The sequence below is a fragment of the Acartia tonsa genome, chromosome 11 (genome assembly GCF_053477335.1).
Source record: "Acartia tonsa isolate MP-2025a chromosome 11, ASM5347733v1, whole genome shotgun sequence".
Taxonomy (NCBI): domain Eukaryota; kingdom Metazoa; phylum Arthropoda; class Copepoda; order Calanoida; family Acartiidae; genus Acartia; species Acartia tonsa.
This window is the reverse complement of record NC_137270.1, coordinates 23,451,646-23,469,186: the sequence shown is the minus strand read 5'-3', so window position 1 is coordinate 23,469,186 and position 17,541 is coordinate 23,451,646. Positions and strand designations below refer to the sequence as shown.

The following is a 17,541-nucleotide window of genomic DNA, read 5'->3' as shown; positions in this document are numbered from 1 at the left end:
AAACTTAAGCTTTTATGCTTATAAACTAACTTTTAGTATAGAAGTCACCCCACCTGCGCAAACCCCTAGCCCTCCGGGGCTCAAATAACCCTACAAATGAACTTCATTTTCTCAGAAACCATTTGATCAATAGAGTTGATTTCTTAAACTTATGCTTTTATGCTTATAAACTTACTTTTAGTTTAGAAGTCACCCCCCTGCCGCCAACCCTTAGCCCTCCTGGGCTCAAAAACCCTAAAAATGAACCTAACTTTAATTTTCTCAGAAACTATTTGATCAAAAGAGATGATTTCGTAAACTTAAGCTTTTATGCTTATAAACTAACTTATAGTTTAGAAGTCACCCCCCTGCTGCCAACCCCTAGCCCTGCGGGGCTCAAAAAAAACCCTAAAAATAACCTAACCTTAATTTTAAAAATCAGCATGTTTTAAATGGACATTTGGACTTTCTGTTAATGATTATAGAGTAGCTACGTTTTTTAAATTGTACCTAAATGCTATAGAAATTATCATGCAAAGTTTAAAATCAATAGGACAATTATAATATGTCTAAATTAACGAAAAAAAGCTAACCCTCACAGACCAAACCTTATTAAAGAAAAGCTTTGCTTTAACAAAATTTTTAATTAACAAAGTATAGAGTCCCAACTGTTTTTCCCATAACAGCTGAAGTCCAAAATATCTGCATTTGATAATGCGGTTCCTGAGAAAACTGAGGTTAGGTTATTCCTCTGAAAGCCTACTAAAAAAAATTTACTAGAAATTTAAGCTAAAGTATATTTTTTAGGGGGTTTTTGAGCAAAGGGTGGCTATGGGGTGGGTGACTTATAAATAAAATTAAGTTCATAACCATATATCTGCCAAACAAAGTAGTTTATACACATAAAAATTTATCTCTATTGATCAAATGGTTTCTGAGAAATTAAGGTTAGGTTAATTTTTAGGGTTTTTTTGGAGCCCCGGAGGGCTAGGGGTTGGCGGCAGGGGGGTGACTTCTAGACTAAAAGCTAGTTTATACCCATAAAAGCTTAAGTTAAAGAAATCATCTCTATTGGTCAAATGATTTCTGAGAAAATAAAGGTTAGGTTCATTTTATAGTTTTTTTTTATCCCGAGAGGGCTAGGGGTTGGCGGCAGAGGGGTGACTTCTAAACCAAAATTTAGTTTATAACCATAAAAGCTTAAGTTTATAAAATCATCTCTATTGGTCGAATGGTTTCATAGAAAATTAAGGTTAGGTTAATTTTTAGGGTTTTTTTGAGTCCCTTAGGGCTAGGGGTTGGCGGCATGAGAGTAACTTTTAAACTAGAAGTTAGTTTATAACCATAAGAGCTTAAGTTTAAGAAATCATCTCTATTAGTCGAATGGTTTCTGAGAAAAATAAGGTTGGGTCAATTTCTAGGGTTTTTTGAGCCCCGGAGGGCAAGGGGTTGGCGCAAGTGGGGTGACTTCTATACTAAAAGTTAGTTTATAAGCATAAAAGCTTAAGTTTAAGAAATCATCTCTATTGATTAAATGGTTTCTGAGAAAATAAAGGTTAGGTTCATTTTTATGGTTTTTTTTGATCCCGGGAGGCCTAGTGGTTGGCGGCAGGGGGGTAACTACAAAACTAGAAGAAGACTTTGAAACCATAAGATGATCATACCCATAAAAGCTTAAGTCCAAAAATTTACACGGTTCATCAAGTGGTTCCTGAGAAACCCCCCCCCCCCCCGCATCAAAAAAGCTTCAGTTACGTCCCCCTTTTACTCATATTAGCAACCATTGAAGCTTCATGAAGAAATATGTAAAAAAAATCGTAAAAAGTTAGCTTTTTTGTGTAACACAAGAGAAATAAATTGTTAAAAGTTAGCTTTTTTGTTAAACACAAGAGAGAAAAAAGTCAAGTTCTTATTTCTGTATACAAACTTTAAATGAAGATAGCTAGACTTTGAATAAAGGTAATAACACAAAATCAAAAGTTGTTTTTGAAAATTAGGTTATTGTTGTTTATATCTGTAAAAAAGGGGGTAGGCGGATGTGCCACTTTTTGAAACCAAAAGTAAAACATGCATGATCTCAGCCCATAAAAGAGTTACAGCTCTAAAATTCAGCTCAGTAGTTGCTTTTGTGGAGAACAATATTGAATTGTGAAGAAACGGCGACAGAACCGCCGCTCCCGCCGATTATTTTTGCATTTTTTCGCCAAATTAGACAGTTCTCAATCATCTGAGATAAACTTTTTTCTCATAAAGTGTAAAATCTTATAAGTGTCAAGGCAAAAGAAATTTCGGCGGGAAACAATTTTTTAAAAATAGGGTAGCTTCGCTCCTCCAAAACAGCCAGACGTGCTTACCAAATGCACATTAGAAGTTAACAGAAGCAAATTTAAGTTATTTCCGAGCTTAAGCAAAAAAATTACATCATTTCTTCAAATACAAGCCTAGATATTGAAGTTTACTTTTGTCTAAAGATCGCAATGTGTAGTATAGAGAACTAAAATCAAAGAGGTTGCTCCTCTTTTTTGGAGGTTGGCCCCTCCTTTTTAATGTGGTGGCCCCTCCTTTTCAAGGTTATAACACCTTAAAATAGAACATAATTCTAATCTATAATACAAATTAGAACGATGTCTGTCTGTCTGTTTGTTTGTAGAGAAGGATCTCGCTAACCGCTGAACCGATCGGGTATTCCTTTACAGGGTAGCTTCTCATAGGTCCCGGGAAGGTTTATAACTATTTTCTTGGGGGGTAGGACACCCCCAACCCCCCAAAAAATAGTGGGGTCGACTACCCCCCCCCCCAAAAAAAAGTCTCCCCCCCAAAAAAAAGTCTCCACTCCACCCCCCAAAAAAAAATTTTTTTTTTTAAAGAAGGTGTATCAACTATTTTTTTTAAAGGGCGAATATAGGTTTGATATGATATGGGCTTATTTCAAGCGTGCAATTATATAGATTATAAGTAACTTAAAGACATTGACATATTTAACTGTATAAGTCCGTTTCTAGCCTAAAACCGAACTGATTCGTTGATATAATTACGCCATTTCGCGTAACTTGTGTGGTTCCCTAAGAAATCCAAACATCCCTGCATCACACAAGGCTGCGTCGGAAGGTTGTATTATAAAGCTTTTGTTCAATCATAGTCATAATGAAGACGAAAGGAATGGGAAAAAAAAGGATGCTGCAACTTTTACTTTTGATCAAATAAATTTTTCATAACATAATTTTGTAAAAGTACATTGAAAAAGGGAGGGCTGAAAACTAATTTTAAAAAGATATTTCAAAATTAAAATATTATGTTTGTTTGCTAAAAGTTGCATCATGTTTGTGTCTTTACCCAGGCTACAAAGGGTAAATATATTTTACATATTATATATTTTTATATAAATAAATTGTATTCATCATGAATAAATCTAAAATCTTAGTAGACAAAATAAATTTAAAAACTTAATATTTATCTTTATGATAGACTATAAAGCAAAATTTTTGACGCAATTTAAAATTTGAATAAAATACTATATAATTAAATAAAATAAACATTTTAATTATCATTTAAGATGCATGCCAATGAAATAATCAATTAAACTTAAGAAAACTAGTCAAAAAAAGTCTTGTAAAGGGCTAAAATAAACGATTTTGTAGGCCATCTCATTTATTATATGTTGAAGAAAACACGAAAATTGTAAAATCTACTTAAGGATTTTTTTGAATTTTTAAATTTAACATAGATATTATAAAACTATGCAATGGCACCTTTGATATAAGCTCATATCATATCAAACCTATATTCGCCCTTTAAAGCTAGCCGGTTCTTTTAGTAAGTAGTAGATGTAAAATTTTTCATAGAATTCAGATATGCAATCGGTTTTTTTGTAGACCTCTTATTTTTTAAGTAATTTAAGTTTAAAAAAAAAAAAATTAAGTCGATTTTAAGGTACTAAAATGCAACAAAAAAAAGAAAGAAAATGGTCATTATGAACAAAAATAGTAAGATCTTTAATTTGACACCTTACTTTTTCAATTCTGTCAGGTAATTATTGAAAAAATCGATTTTTTTAAACCCACGAGAATAAAAACTTTGAACTTAATTTTATTATTTCACAAATAAAAAAATATGGGTTCATATATACCATTAGAATCAGAAAAATATTACGAATCCATTGTAAGCAAAATTGAAAAAAAAAGTTTACAATATAGTATATAAACTACAATAAAAGGAATTATATGAAAATATCATATTATGTTGTACAGGCAACGTCTTAATTCTTCAATTGAGTATAAAAATGGGAAGGGGGTAAAGAGGGGGTAAAGAGGGGGTAAAAAAGGGAAGACAATAGTGTTGTCTGAACAAAAAAAATAATTGGCCATTTCTGTAATTTTTTAATTTTTTAATTTTTTTCAATTTTGCTTACAATGGATTCGTAATATTTTTCTGATTCTAATGGTATATATGAACCCATGTTTTTTATGTCTGTTTGAGAAAATATTTAGGTCTAAAGTTTTTATTATACCGAGGTTAAAAAAATAGATTTTTTCAATAATTACTCAACAGAATTTTAAAAGTAAGGTGTCAAATTAAAGATCTTACTATTTTTGTTCTTACTGACCATTTTCTTCTTTTATTTTGTTGCGTTTTAGTACCTTAAAACCGACTTAATTATTTTTTTTAAAAACTTAAATTACTTAAAAAATAAGAGGTCTACAAAAAAACCGATTGCATATTTGAATTCTATGAAAAATTTTACATCTACTACTTACTAAAAGAACCGGCTAGCTATAAAAAAAAAAGTTGATACAACTTCTTTCCTTTAAATCTAAAATAGGAAAAATTAGTTTGATCTAACTGCTTGGGGGAAAGCCCCTAGAGGCTAGGGGCAAAGCCGCTAGTTATTTATTTAATAAAGAATTATAATATAAAGAACTAAAATAAGAGGTTGCTCCTCTTTTTTAGAGGTTGGCCCCTCATTTTAGGGGGGTGACCCCTCCTTTTTAATGGAGTGGCCCCACCTTTTCAGGGTTAAAACACCTCAAAATAGAACATAATTCTGATTATTTAATAAAGAATCATAATATAAAGAACTAAAATAAGAGGTTGCTCCTCTTTTTTAGAGGTTGGCCCCTCATTTTAGGGGGGTGGCCCCTCCTTTTTAATGGGGTGGCCCCTCGTTTTCAGGGTTATTACACCTTAAAATAGAACATAATTCTGATTATTTAATTAGGAATCATAAAAAGAACTAAAATAAGAGGTTGCTCCTCTTTTTTAGAGGTTGGGCCCTCATTTTAGGGGGGTGGCCCCTCCTTTTTAGGGGATGGCCCCTCTTTTTTTAGGGGGTGGCCCCTCCTTTTTGGGGTTGGCCCCTCCTTGCGAGGAGGTTGGCCCCTCCTTTTACTAGGGTGGCCCTTCATAAGGAGGAGAAAAGTTGGGTTCCAGTTGGGTTCCAAGAACCCAACTACTGCATGTATGATAATGTCAGAACTGAATAATCAGAATGCAAATGCAAGAGTCAAAGCAAAATTGTAAGTAAATTTGTTGAAAAACTGCTTGATACAGGATAATGATTATGGACATACTTACATTTTTAGGACTTGATTATAGAGTTGCTTCGCTTATAATATTGTACTTTGTTGTCCCAGGAATTAGTATACCAAAAATCGACCAATCAGATAATTAGGTCACTTACAAATTTGTTGTTAAAAATGTAAAAAAAAGCAACATGTTTAAAATGGACGTACGGACATTCTGGTAGTGATTATAGAGTTGCTTCGCTTTCTAACTCGTAACTAACTATTACAGGAATCACCATGCAAAATTTAAAATCGATAGGACAATTCTAACATGCCTAAATTTACGAAAAAAGCTATTTAAAAAAGTAAAAAAATCAACATGTTTAAAATGGACGTACGGATATTTTGGTAATGATTATAGAGTTGCTACGCTTACTAAATCGTACCTAACTACTAAAGGAATCACCATGCAAAATTTGAAATCGATAGGACAATTCTAACATGTCTAAATTAACGAAAAAAGCTATCTGTGACGGACGGACGGACGGACTGACCCTAATTATAGAAAAGCTTCGCTTTTAAAAATCAGAGAGGGAGGGGTCATTTGGCTGTTTATTACAGTAGTCCCTAAAGATTTTTAATGACGTTGGGTTAACAACTTTGAGGACTTTTTATAGATTTTTGATTGGTTGGTTCATTAAATTGAGTGTCCAGAAGATTTCACCAGAGGAGTAATTTTGGGTATATCATCAATTTATCGGCCATTGTCTTATCCCTTTAGATCCCTAAAAAAAATATGAATAATGATATTAGGCAAGCCAATTTTAAAAATTAGGTACTCTCATGTAAATATTACTTTAAATTTAGCGAAAAAAAATATAAGTTTGCATTAAGTTACTTAATGCTAATATAAGATTATATCATAAGTTTATGCATATTAAATTAAAATTTAGAAATTTGATACACAGATTAACTTTAAATAAAAGCTTAAGTAAATAAAAATTGAGTTTTTAAAATTTTTTAAGCAACTCTCTAATTTAAGTTTTCTTAATAAAAGTTAGGTTAGGTTAAGTAAATATTAGAAGAGTCCCGTAGGATTAGAGCCCCCTGCAGAGGCTAAACATATTTTTCTCTCAAAAAATTATGGGAATTTTCTACTGATCAATAATAGATGTGAGTGAAAGCACCCGACTATACAACAGGCAAAAAATAAGATTTGTTAAAAAAACCTTTCCAGTATGGCTTCCAAACTGTTTAATATCCACTAAATTAGAATTCCTGTTCTCAGCCATACTGAAAAATAATGTATAGCAACGTTTTACAAACAATTTTCCACGATAATTAATATAAGTTATAAAAAAATTAAAACCAGTTTTGTTAGCCCGGGCCTTCGGCCCCTTGGGTCACATAAAACTTGTATTAATCTTATAATTGTACATTTGCATATCCACGGAAAGCTGTCTATAATTTAACGCGATAAATAACAATTCCTGTTTAAAATTTTAATCCAATTACATAAATTTTGAAATCCAAGTAAAATTCTTGTAAAAAATCAAAAATATATTTTTTACTGTTGTATTACAATAAAGAACTGAGCTAGTTTGGATAAAAATTCAGCTGTGATACTATCGTACCAAACAACCAAAGAACCAATGCAATATTTGATTGTATGTTTCTTGTCTCAGTATTATGCCATAAACATGAAAATCCGATTATAAAATAAAAATAGTAAGTGATTTCCAACAAAGATCCTATGGAGCACTACCCCCCCCCCCCCCGCCCCTTACAGTAATAGGAAATAAGGTAGTTTTTTTCTCAGTGCCTAACCCCTGCAGGGCCTATATCACGCTTCCCCTGTACCCAATATATCTAAACCTAACCTTACCAAAAGTTATAAACAAATGAAAAGACCCCCCCCCCCCACTACTTTATATTTTTCAAAAAGGGGTTGTAGGGAGATTCAGTACCTATGATATGAAGCAGTAATATTTTTTATCTGAAGCTTAAGATTTCAGCTAGAGGCTAGGGGCGAATCGACTACAGAATATATATTTCAACAGTCAGAATCAAAACGCAAAATAAATATTTTTGGGAAACGTATTCTACAAAATATGTAAATAGAATTTAACCAGGAAAAAAGTGTATAGTTTGCACAGTTGGCAATTTCCCTTCAGCTAAAATTGGACCAAAAACAACTTGTTAAAAAACCCGCATTTTTCATTTTTAGGTATGATTAGGTAATGTAATTAAAACGATTTCTCAAGATATATCTTTCTTATTGTTCAATGAATTTTTGTTTTTATGAATGAAAGGACACATAGCTTCATTTTGATTATTTTCTCTGCTGCTTTTAAAGATAGATTGCTGTTTTTTTGTGAATATACCCCTTTCCAATGATCATCCTTTTACATCTTACTTTGTCTGTGGTTCGGTGCTCCATGCAAAAAAGTCATAAAAATATTTGTTATGAAGTTTTCGTGTTTTTCTAACATTAACTTCCATTATTATGTACTTCTTTCTTTTTTAAAGACTTCTTAACATTTGCTTGATACTTCACTTTGTTCATTTGAGCATCCATAATTTCTTTAAGCTTTGTTATTTATGGATGTTGTCATCTTTGTTATTTTTTTTATGAAATTCAGCTTTTTTGCAAACATACAACATAAATCATAAATTTAATTTCCCCACACGAAAGAATATGACAAATTTTTAAAAATAAAATGAATTTTTTCGTACTTTTTGAGAAGAATATTTTTTTTGCAAGGTATTGTTTTTAAATTAAGGTTTATAAAACAAATTTTTTATATTTTAATTTGTTAAACGCTTTTCAAAAGTCAAAACTACTTATTTAATACTTTAAATAAACAAAAAAATATTATTATGGTAAGTTCTATGTTTTTAAGTAAAACCAACAATATTTCTTACGTATGGGCTACAAATTACAAAGAATGACATTGGAAATTAAAATATTGATATAATTATGAGAAAAAATACACTTATGTGTACATATATTGTATGGCTGCTATTAAGGATACCCATCTGAAATTTTGAAAGATAATTTCATTAACAAAAGACTAAACTGTATATACTTTATATTAACAGGATGTATATCTGTGTGTGTAGCGAAGTTTCTCATCTAACACTGAATTGAATATGGTTCTCCTTTACAGTGAAGCTTCTTATAGGTTCATGAAAGGTTTATAACTCCCGCCCCCTCCACTTTCCATCAAAATTCTATGGGAGAAAAGGGACTCTATTACTTTGTAAGATACTAGCGGCTACGCCCTAAGCATCTAGGAGCTCTGTTATCGAAGGAGTAGTAAAAGAAGTGATAAAATAAAATAGCCTTAAACCATCCTGGAACCTATGTCTCTGAAATGGAGACCTAAATCTGTTCAGAAGTTATTAAAATTTTAAGTTACAGACCAATAATCTTTCTACTTTTTACACTAGGATGGTTCTTTAAATTCATAGAACATTTTTTCCATATAAATTACTTCCATTAAAATTCCCCACCTCAAAATTAATAATTTCTAAAGTTAATAAATACCATTATATTACAATATAATTTCTATCTGCAAGAGCCTACTACCCAGCTGTGATACATGAGTGGAAAATAGACTTAAACCGGGGTTTAGTGGCAGGTATTGTTCAAAGAGAATCAAATTATTCTAATGAATTAAACCAAAAGAGTTTAGACATTTTTAGTCAAATTGTTAATTCAGCACAAAAAATTCTGTAGAATCGGATTAAGTTTATGTCATCTAAGAATAATTATTTACCGCATCGTCTTATAAACAGCTTTCCGCGGATAAAGAAATGTACAAATAAACTAATTTTGTTAGGCCCGAGATGCCGAAGGCACGGGATAACAAAACTGGTTTTGATATTTAATACATTTTAATAATCATAGAAAACTGGATATAATATGATATGATGAATGATTTTTCAGTATGGCTTAGTACCGGTTCAATTATTTCAAAAGTCAAAGATTATCACAATTAAGACTCAATGCATTGTTTACCTGCACGTACTTTGACTTTTGAAAAAGTTAGAGGAAAAAAGTTACACATAATTTATTGATAGTTTTTATTGAGGGAAAGAAAAAAATTAACAAAAATACAACTTGATCAAAATTGATGAAATTTGCCGGAAAAAAAGAATTTCAGCAGAATGGCAAAAACATCCCAAAACGAGTATTTTCAGACAATAGCAAGTAATTGAATTAGGCTAGGGGTGTGAAATACTATGGGGAAATAATAGGGTTAATTTAGAGAAAATAAACACCAGTTATTAAAGTAAAATAATAGAGGGGGAGGGGTTCAATAACTGTATATCCCCTTCCCAAGGACCCTCTGTCGACTTGTGCAAATTGGGTCTTTGAAATCAATCAATAGCGTCGAGAATATTAACATAAGTTGCTTTAAAATAGCAAAAAGCAATTTATTCAAGAGCAGACTAAAAAGGTCCCCAACAGAGGGATCCAGGTAATTGTATGGTTACATATCTACAATATAGATTTATTCACCAGTAAATAATTTTAACATCTCTAGCTATGACGCGGTTTTGGATGATTTTACAAACCTTCAAACGCGGTTTTTCTTTACATCGATAGTCCTTAACACTTAACACCATCTTGTAAGTAAGGTAACACCCAACAAAGAACCAACTTCTTGATTGCACGACTTATATCTAAAAGTCATAACAGTGCATGTTAATGAGTTGCGCCTGTTTTTGGGCCATTACCCATACTATTAATGACGCTAATCTAGCATAGCAACAATAGGAACCATTTTTAACATCTATAGTTGTGATGCGTTATTGAGCCGAGACTCGAACCCATAACTTTTCTGACGACGAGCGGATGTGCTACATGATAGGCCACGGTCGCGGGTTTTATAACCTTTACTAATAAACTTTTGGAATTTTTCCCCATTTGTTTGGTGTCAAAATAAATGAATTGAATTACACAACAAATGCGCACAGTAGTTAATTTTTGACTAACAAACTTCTTGAAGAATAAGACAATGTATGTTATATTAATGTATGTATATCTTAATTTTGAAGATTCAATTCAGAATAAAGATTTTAATCTTTGCTTTCAAATCATAAAAAGTCTAAATTTAATTTGTCTATTGATCCTAGGAAAATGGTTGAAAAGTAGAAAGATAAGAAGGAAAATTAAATTAAAGTGAGTTAAACCTTTACTTTAAAATTGAAGTTAAAACAAAATATCTCCAGGATATATACATATATTTCCTAAAAAATCATATATAGCATTAAAGACAATTTTCTACCTATATTAAAATGAATAATCATAGAATTAATGCTAGTTTTGTTAGCCCTAAGGAGCCAAACGCGGAAAACTGTCAATTATAAAATGCGATACTTACCAATACAGAATTAAAATCAATTTTAGGTAAAACAAAATAATAAAAAAATATGTAAAGGTTATAATTGGGTAGAACAACTAAGGGGAAAGGGGCGGAAGTGACACTTTTTTAAATTTTAGTTTTGGTTTCAAAAAGTGTCACTTCCACCCCCGCCCCCCTTTTTTGTAATCCAATCTTATATTCGTAGAAAAGTTTGATATTAATAGGGCAACTCCATAATAATTAATTTCAACAGGGAATATATGTAGAAAAATCAATATATCATCCATTGTCTTATCCCCTAATATCCCTGATACTGACCTCAGCTGTTACATTACAGGGAAGCTCGGATGTTGTCCCCTCAACAAAGGATACTTCGGTGTCTATCTCATCTGAAACATATAAAAATAGTTAGTTAATTAGATAGTTAGTAAGATATATAGTTAGATATATAGATATGTAATTAGATAGATAGATATAAGGTTAGATACATAGATAGATAGTTAAATAGGTAGATAGTTAGATAGATAGTTGGTTATTTATTTAAATAAATAGATAGATAGATATATATATATGGTCAGATAGGTATATAGATAGATAGATAGATGAATGAGTAAATGAATATATAGAAAAATAAATAGATATGTAAGTTGATCGATTGAGTAGATAAAGAAAAACTATAAGAAAGTATTTTAAAATAGATTAATTTTCTGATATTTGAACTTTTCTCTATATAACATTTTATGATGTGGAATAATAGGCAGTAATTACTTAAATATTATATTTAAGTTTATATATTATCAAAACATTTTTTATACTACTATATTTATAGTTTATTCGTCCCTATAACATAGTAAGATAACAGTTGATTGCCATTTTTTCATGCTGCTTTACTTATAACAGATATCCATAGACAGCTTTCCAGGGAAATTGAATTGAAAAAATATAAGATTTAGACCAGTTTCGACCCCCGGGTCTTCATACTATGATATTGATTTAAATTTTCGTGAAAAATTGTCTGTAATACGATTCTATAGATGATTTTTCATATTGGCATAATTACTGGAAAAAATAATTATTCTTGTTTTCCATAAAAATAACTGCTATAATTGAATGTTTATTGATTAACAAATTATGCTATCAACGCAAAACATGTTATTCATATTTTTCTATAAAAAAAATATGTGGTTTCACACAAAGTACTTAGCTGAGCACTAAAGACCCCTTCTTTTTTTAAAGGAGGGGAGTGGAGATTTTTTGTTTAGTTCATGTGAGGTTAGGTTATATTTGGTACTGTTTAGCCTTGCAGGATTAATGCCCCTGCAGGTGTTACTTAGGTATAGGAAAAAACACCCCCCCCCCTTTTTATCAATATATTTTAAAAATAAGGGAGGGAGGTTTAATTAGTGACTAAAAGGCACTTTGTGTGAATAAACCAAAAAAATTTGAGTTATATTACCTACATAAAACTATTTTGCCTTTAACTGTTATATTAGTTATAATTTTTAAAACAAATTATTCCTATTTCTTTTCTAAATCTTCTTTAAATTATCTTGCTGTAATAGTAATTAATATAAATAATTCTGTAATTAAAGTTTTTAACAAAATATCTTTTATTTATTGGACTTAAAACATACTATAGTATACTAGTCCTCAAAGTTTTATGATAACGTTTTTCCATTTCTTAGCTTAACAACTTTAGGGACTTGAGTGAAGTTTAATTGTTTGGCTCATTAGGTTGTGTGCTGAAACGTTTCAATCACTAATTTTAATCTACAGAAGGAGTAAAATTGTGTATCATCATAGGGATGTACATCAAGTTATCGACCATTGTATTATCCCTTTAGATGCCTGTATTATAGAGATAGTTTAAAGAAATTAATTTCATTCATTCACCAAATATTTTGAAGCTATACATAATTTTAGAAAATTCTATACGAGGAAGATTAATTTATCATCCATTAACCTAGCCTTGTATTGAACATATAAATATGGGATGCAAAATCTTATAACCAAAAATTAGTATTTGGCACCTTCCATATTCAGTTTAGAGGTTGTTCATGTAATGTGAACAATTTTGCTATATTATTTTTGTTTAGTATGTATTTATTCTCATGAGAATAATAGGATGCATGTCTGTCTTTGTGTGTGTCTGTCTCAAGCAGGGATGGAGGGGACATTGTGCTGTTTATTACACTAGTCCCCAAAGTTTTTAAAATAGCGTTTTCTTATCCGTTAGCATAACAACTTTTATTAAAATTTTATTGGTATGTTTATTATGCTGAGAGTCCTAACGTTTCAACCACTAATTGTAATCTACAGAAGGGGAAATTTTGTGTATCCTCATTGGGGATGTACATCAATTTATGGCAATTGTCTTATACCTTTAGATCTCTGAACTCATATGATTCCTGTAAATTTAACAGGTTATGTTAAAGGTTATTTGCGCATCAGCATTAATTGAGGTGCCAAAACTAAGTAATTCTAGCTTTAATTGAGAAACACTTGATTTGGTATGCTCTTAATGCAAGCACACATTTGCATGCAATAAATATGACAGGGGTACCAGCAAATTATTATTAAAAACAGAGGTGTCATATTTAAACACTAATTATAACGCATATTCTCCAGGGTAATGTAAAGGGATATAAGACTATTTAGTGGGGCACTTAGTGCTTGATTATTAAAATAATTCTAAAAGCATGCAATAAATATAACAGTGACAATTAAATTCATGCATTTTAATAAACCAACCAATCAAATTTTAGTAAAAGATCCCAATGTAGTAAAGCCAACGAAAACGATATTGTAAAACTTTAGGGACCTGTGTAATAAACAGTCCATTGTCCACCCTCCTGCATGTATCTTAACCTTCCTCTTTTACCAATTGCCGACATCATCCCTTTAGGAAAAAATTAAAAACAATTTATGTAAACAATTAGAAAAAATGTACATAATCCAGAAATGATGTAAAAAACATAAATTTGAAACTTTTACAATGTTTAGATTTGCTTTAAATGCATTTTTTTTAGGATGTTCTAGTTTTTACATAAACAAAATAGAGGAAGAGTAAATAAAAGTTTGGGCCCGAAATTTCATAACTTTAAAAGTTTGAGTCAACACATCAGCATCCTGTCATCAGAAATACACGGATTGGGACATTGTTAAAATTTAAATGCATACATCCTTATAAAAAGTAAATGGTCTTCTGTCTGTACCGAAGGATCTCGCTAACCGCTAACCGATATCATATTCCATTACAGCTTTTCATAGGTCCTGGGCAGATTTACAACTATTAGGGGTGAGGGTACCACCACCATTCCCAAGAGAAATATCCAAATATTATGAAGTTATTACTTTCTGGCAAACAGCTGATCTTAACATATATTTTTAAAAAATTACGTGCCACTAGAGGCCTCTAGGGGCGTAGCAGCTGGTATCGTATAATTAGTAGGTTTTTTTGTCTGTAGATTAAGATTCTAATAATAAGTTCTGTATTTTAGAGGAGCTTCATATAGGTACTAAAATTGTATTAGGCTTTTCCTTTTACTGTTTTATTGTTTACCTGTCCTCCAGGTTATTCCTGACAGAGTTATGTGTGTGCAAAGATTAAAAAGTTGCAACCAGGCAATTCAATACGAAAATAAATATCAGGCACAGGGATCTGAAGGGATAAGACAATGGCCTATAAATGGATGTACAATATCCCCAATGATGGTACACAAGATTACCACTGATGTAGATTATTATGAGTGGTTGAATGTTTAGATAAATAAGAAACAGTTATTTATTATAAATCTTTGAGGACTAGTGTAATAAACAGCCCATTGTCCCCTCTCTCACTGGAGATTTGGCAGCTAAGGGTTAAAATAATGAGGACCAATCAAACTGGTCCTCATTGAGAAGCTTTTAGTTCTTATAGAAAATGACGTCATACTGGTGTACAATTGGTCAATTAAAATGTGCACTGGCCTGTCATAGGTAATATAGTATCTATACTGGCCTATCATTGGTCATTTGTATAATATTTTTTATAGGCACTATAAAGAGCATCCCTCATTGACTAAATAAATTTCTGTATGGTATTCTGTATCTTTTGTCAATAAATTAAAAATTTTTAGGTAGAACTTTTAATGATCAAATGATTTGCAATCCCAATGATTATAGACAAAATTTCACTATTTGTAGAGTATAACTATTGGTTGAAACGTTTGGGCACTCAACTTATTGAACCAAATAATCAAAATCTAATTGAGGTACCCAAAGTTTTTCTTTGGGGGAAACATATATCCCTCTTCCCTGTTGAATATCAATTTGATAATATAGGAAGATAAATAAATATTTTATAATCTAAATATGTGCTTTTCATGCCGTTTGCTTCTTTTGCAGAAAATTAAGTTTTAATTTAATGCTAAGATTGTTTTAAAAAATGTTTATAGTTATAATGATATTTTTAAAATAGCATTATATTTAAAAGTTAGACCTTTAGTAGCTTTTAAATAACTAGTTATTTCACCCCTAGCCTCATAAAACCACCAGAAGACCTTCATAAAGCTTCCCTGAAGAGTACAACCTATTCGGACCAGCAATAATCGAAATCTTTAGCTTCAGACTAAAAAACCTTACTATTTTATAATATAGAATGATGTACTATTTGTTTTGCAATTTCTTAACTTTGACCAAGTACGTTTCAAATAACAAATTTGATTAAAATTAGTTAAAGAGACATGACACATAGACACACAAAAAACAAAAATTTTCGACGATTTTTAAAGTCAATTTTAAACAAAAGCATGACTGGACAATAGCTTACAAGCAAAGGTTATAATTTTATAGTTATAACATAGTTCAATATATATTTAGTCCCTTCTTTTCCTAACTTAATTTGAAATATTTCTAAAGTTAATAAGTTTTTGAAATAGTACATAAAAAAGGCCTTTTTGAACAAAAATCATACTGTAATGGTTATTATCATAGCATTTTTAGAACCTACTTTTTGTTGGCTATTTTGTTTTTTGCACTAGACAAATTTTGTTTGTGTTAATATTAGAGTTTCAGCTAGAATCATGTTTTATATTTTTAGCTGTTTTTATCCCATTAATCTAGCGGAGGCGCCCCTGGTATCTAACGGTACGTTCCTGTATTAGAACTTAGAAGGGGTAGGAAAGTGCCTAAAACCATCATAAGACCTAAATCTAAAAAATAGTCTAAAATCATCCCTGGACCACTATTAAGCTTTCCTTAAATAGACAACTCAATCGGTTCAGTAGTCATCAAAATCTTAAGCTACAGACAAAAAATCTTACAACTTTATATAATAAAATAAATTTTAATTTCTGCATAATGGTTTTAAAGCATGATTTTAGGCATAACGTCAACTTTACAACTTTATTAAAGCTTTCCAGTGTATTAATAATCATGATAATTTTTATAAACTAAAAATTGTTCTATAAATATTTTGTCTAATATGTTCAGAAGCATATCAGACTTTATGTCCAAGGAGGGAGTAGATATTGAGCTGATTATTACACTTGTCACCAAAGTCTTAAAATTTTTCTTATTTGTTGGATTAACAACTTTAGGGACTTTTATCTAAATTTTTATATTGGTTGGTTCATTGGTGCCTAAATGCTTCAATCACTAATTGTTATCTACAGTAGGAGTAATTTTGTGAATTATTATTGGGGTTGTATATCAATTTATCGGCCATTGTCTTATACCTTTAGATCCTTGCTGTATGTCACAAAAGTTTTAACTTTTTACAGAAAATTACAGACTTACAGGGATAGTTCTATGGAAGATATATTAATTTTTCTCGAATTTATTCGAATCCGGTGGATAGGAACTGGTTCTCATCCATACGAAAAAAACTATTTCTAGCATCGTATCAGCTTTCTACGAATATAGAAATGTACAATCATAAGATTAAAACCAGTTTTTTAGCCCGTGCCTTCGGCACCTCGGGGCAAAAAAACTGGTTTTAATCTTATAATTGTACATTCTATTTCTGCGGAAAGCTGTTTATAATACGATGCGAGAAATAACTATTCTATTATTTTTATTCTTTCTTGGGTAACAGTTCAATATTTGAAAAACAAGGGTTTAGATAAATTACTATACGCCCATTGATGATATAAAAAATTTTCCCTTCTTTAGATTACAGTTAGTGGTTAAATTGTTTAAACACTCAAATTAAATAACAAACCAATCAAAATCCAATAAAAGTCCTCAAAGTTGTTAAGCCAAGGATTAAGAAACCGTTAATATAAAACTCTGGAGACTATTGTAATAAACAGCCCAATTGCCCCTCCCTTCCAATTTAAGTTTACAGGAATAGTTCAAAGCAACATCTTTTATTTTTCCTCAATTTTTTTCTTTTTCTTGGTTTAAAATTCACGATGACTTTAATTCTACGATACATGGTTTTCTTTCACACCACTGTCCATCAAAAGTCGGGTCTAAAGTGTTTAGTGATAGAAGTATAACAGTCCTGTAGCTGGATAACCAAGATATGAATGTTATTGTCATTATTTGTTATTAAACCTTGATAGGAATAACCAAAAAATTAGTTTAAACAAATTTTCAAGACATTTTAATGTTGTTTAATATTGCAGCTGTTCTTTATAAAAATTAAACTAAATATTACACAAGAATGGTATTTAAAAGCTTATATTTGCAAATCTTACAGT

At 30.9% G+C, this 17,541-nt stretch overlaps 1 protein-coding gene across 1 annotated transcript in view; it reads right to left on the bottom strand.

Moving 5' to 3' along the window:
- LOC145331199 (synaptogenesis protein syg-2-like) overlaps positions 1 to 17,541 on the bottom strand; it is a 136,182-nt gene that overhangs the window by 82,526 nt on the left and 36,115 nt on the right. Inside the window, exon 2 of the mRNA XM_080175818.1 lies at positions 11,174 to 11,244. Within this exon, the coding sequence (XP_080031944.1) occupies positions 11,174 to 11,244 (71 nt within the window). The remainder of the gene's footprint in view (positions 1 to 11,173; positions 11,245 to 17,541) is intronic.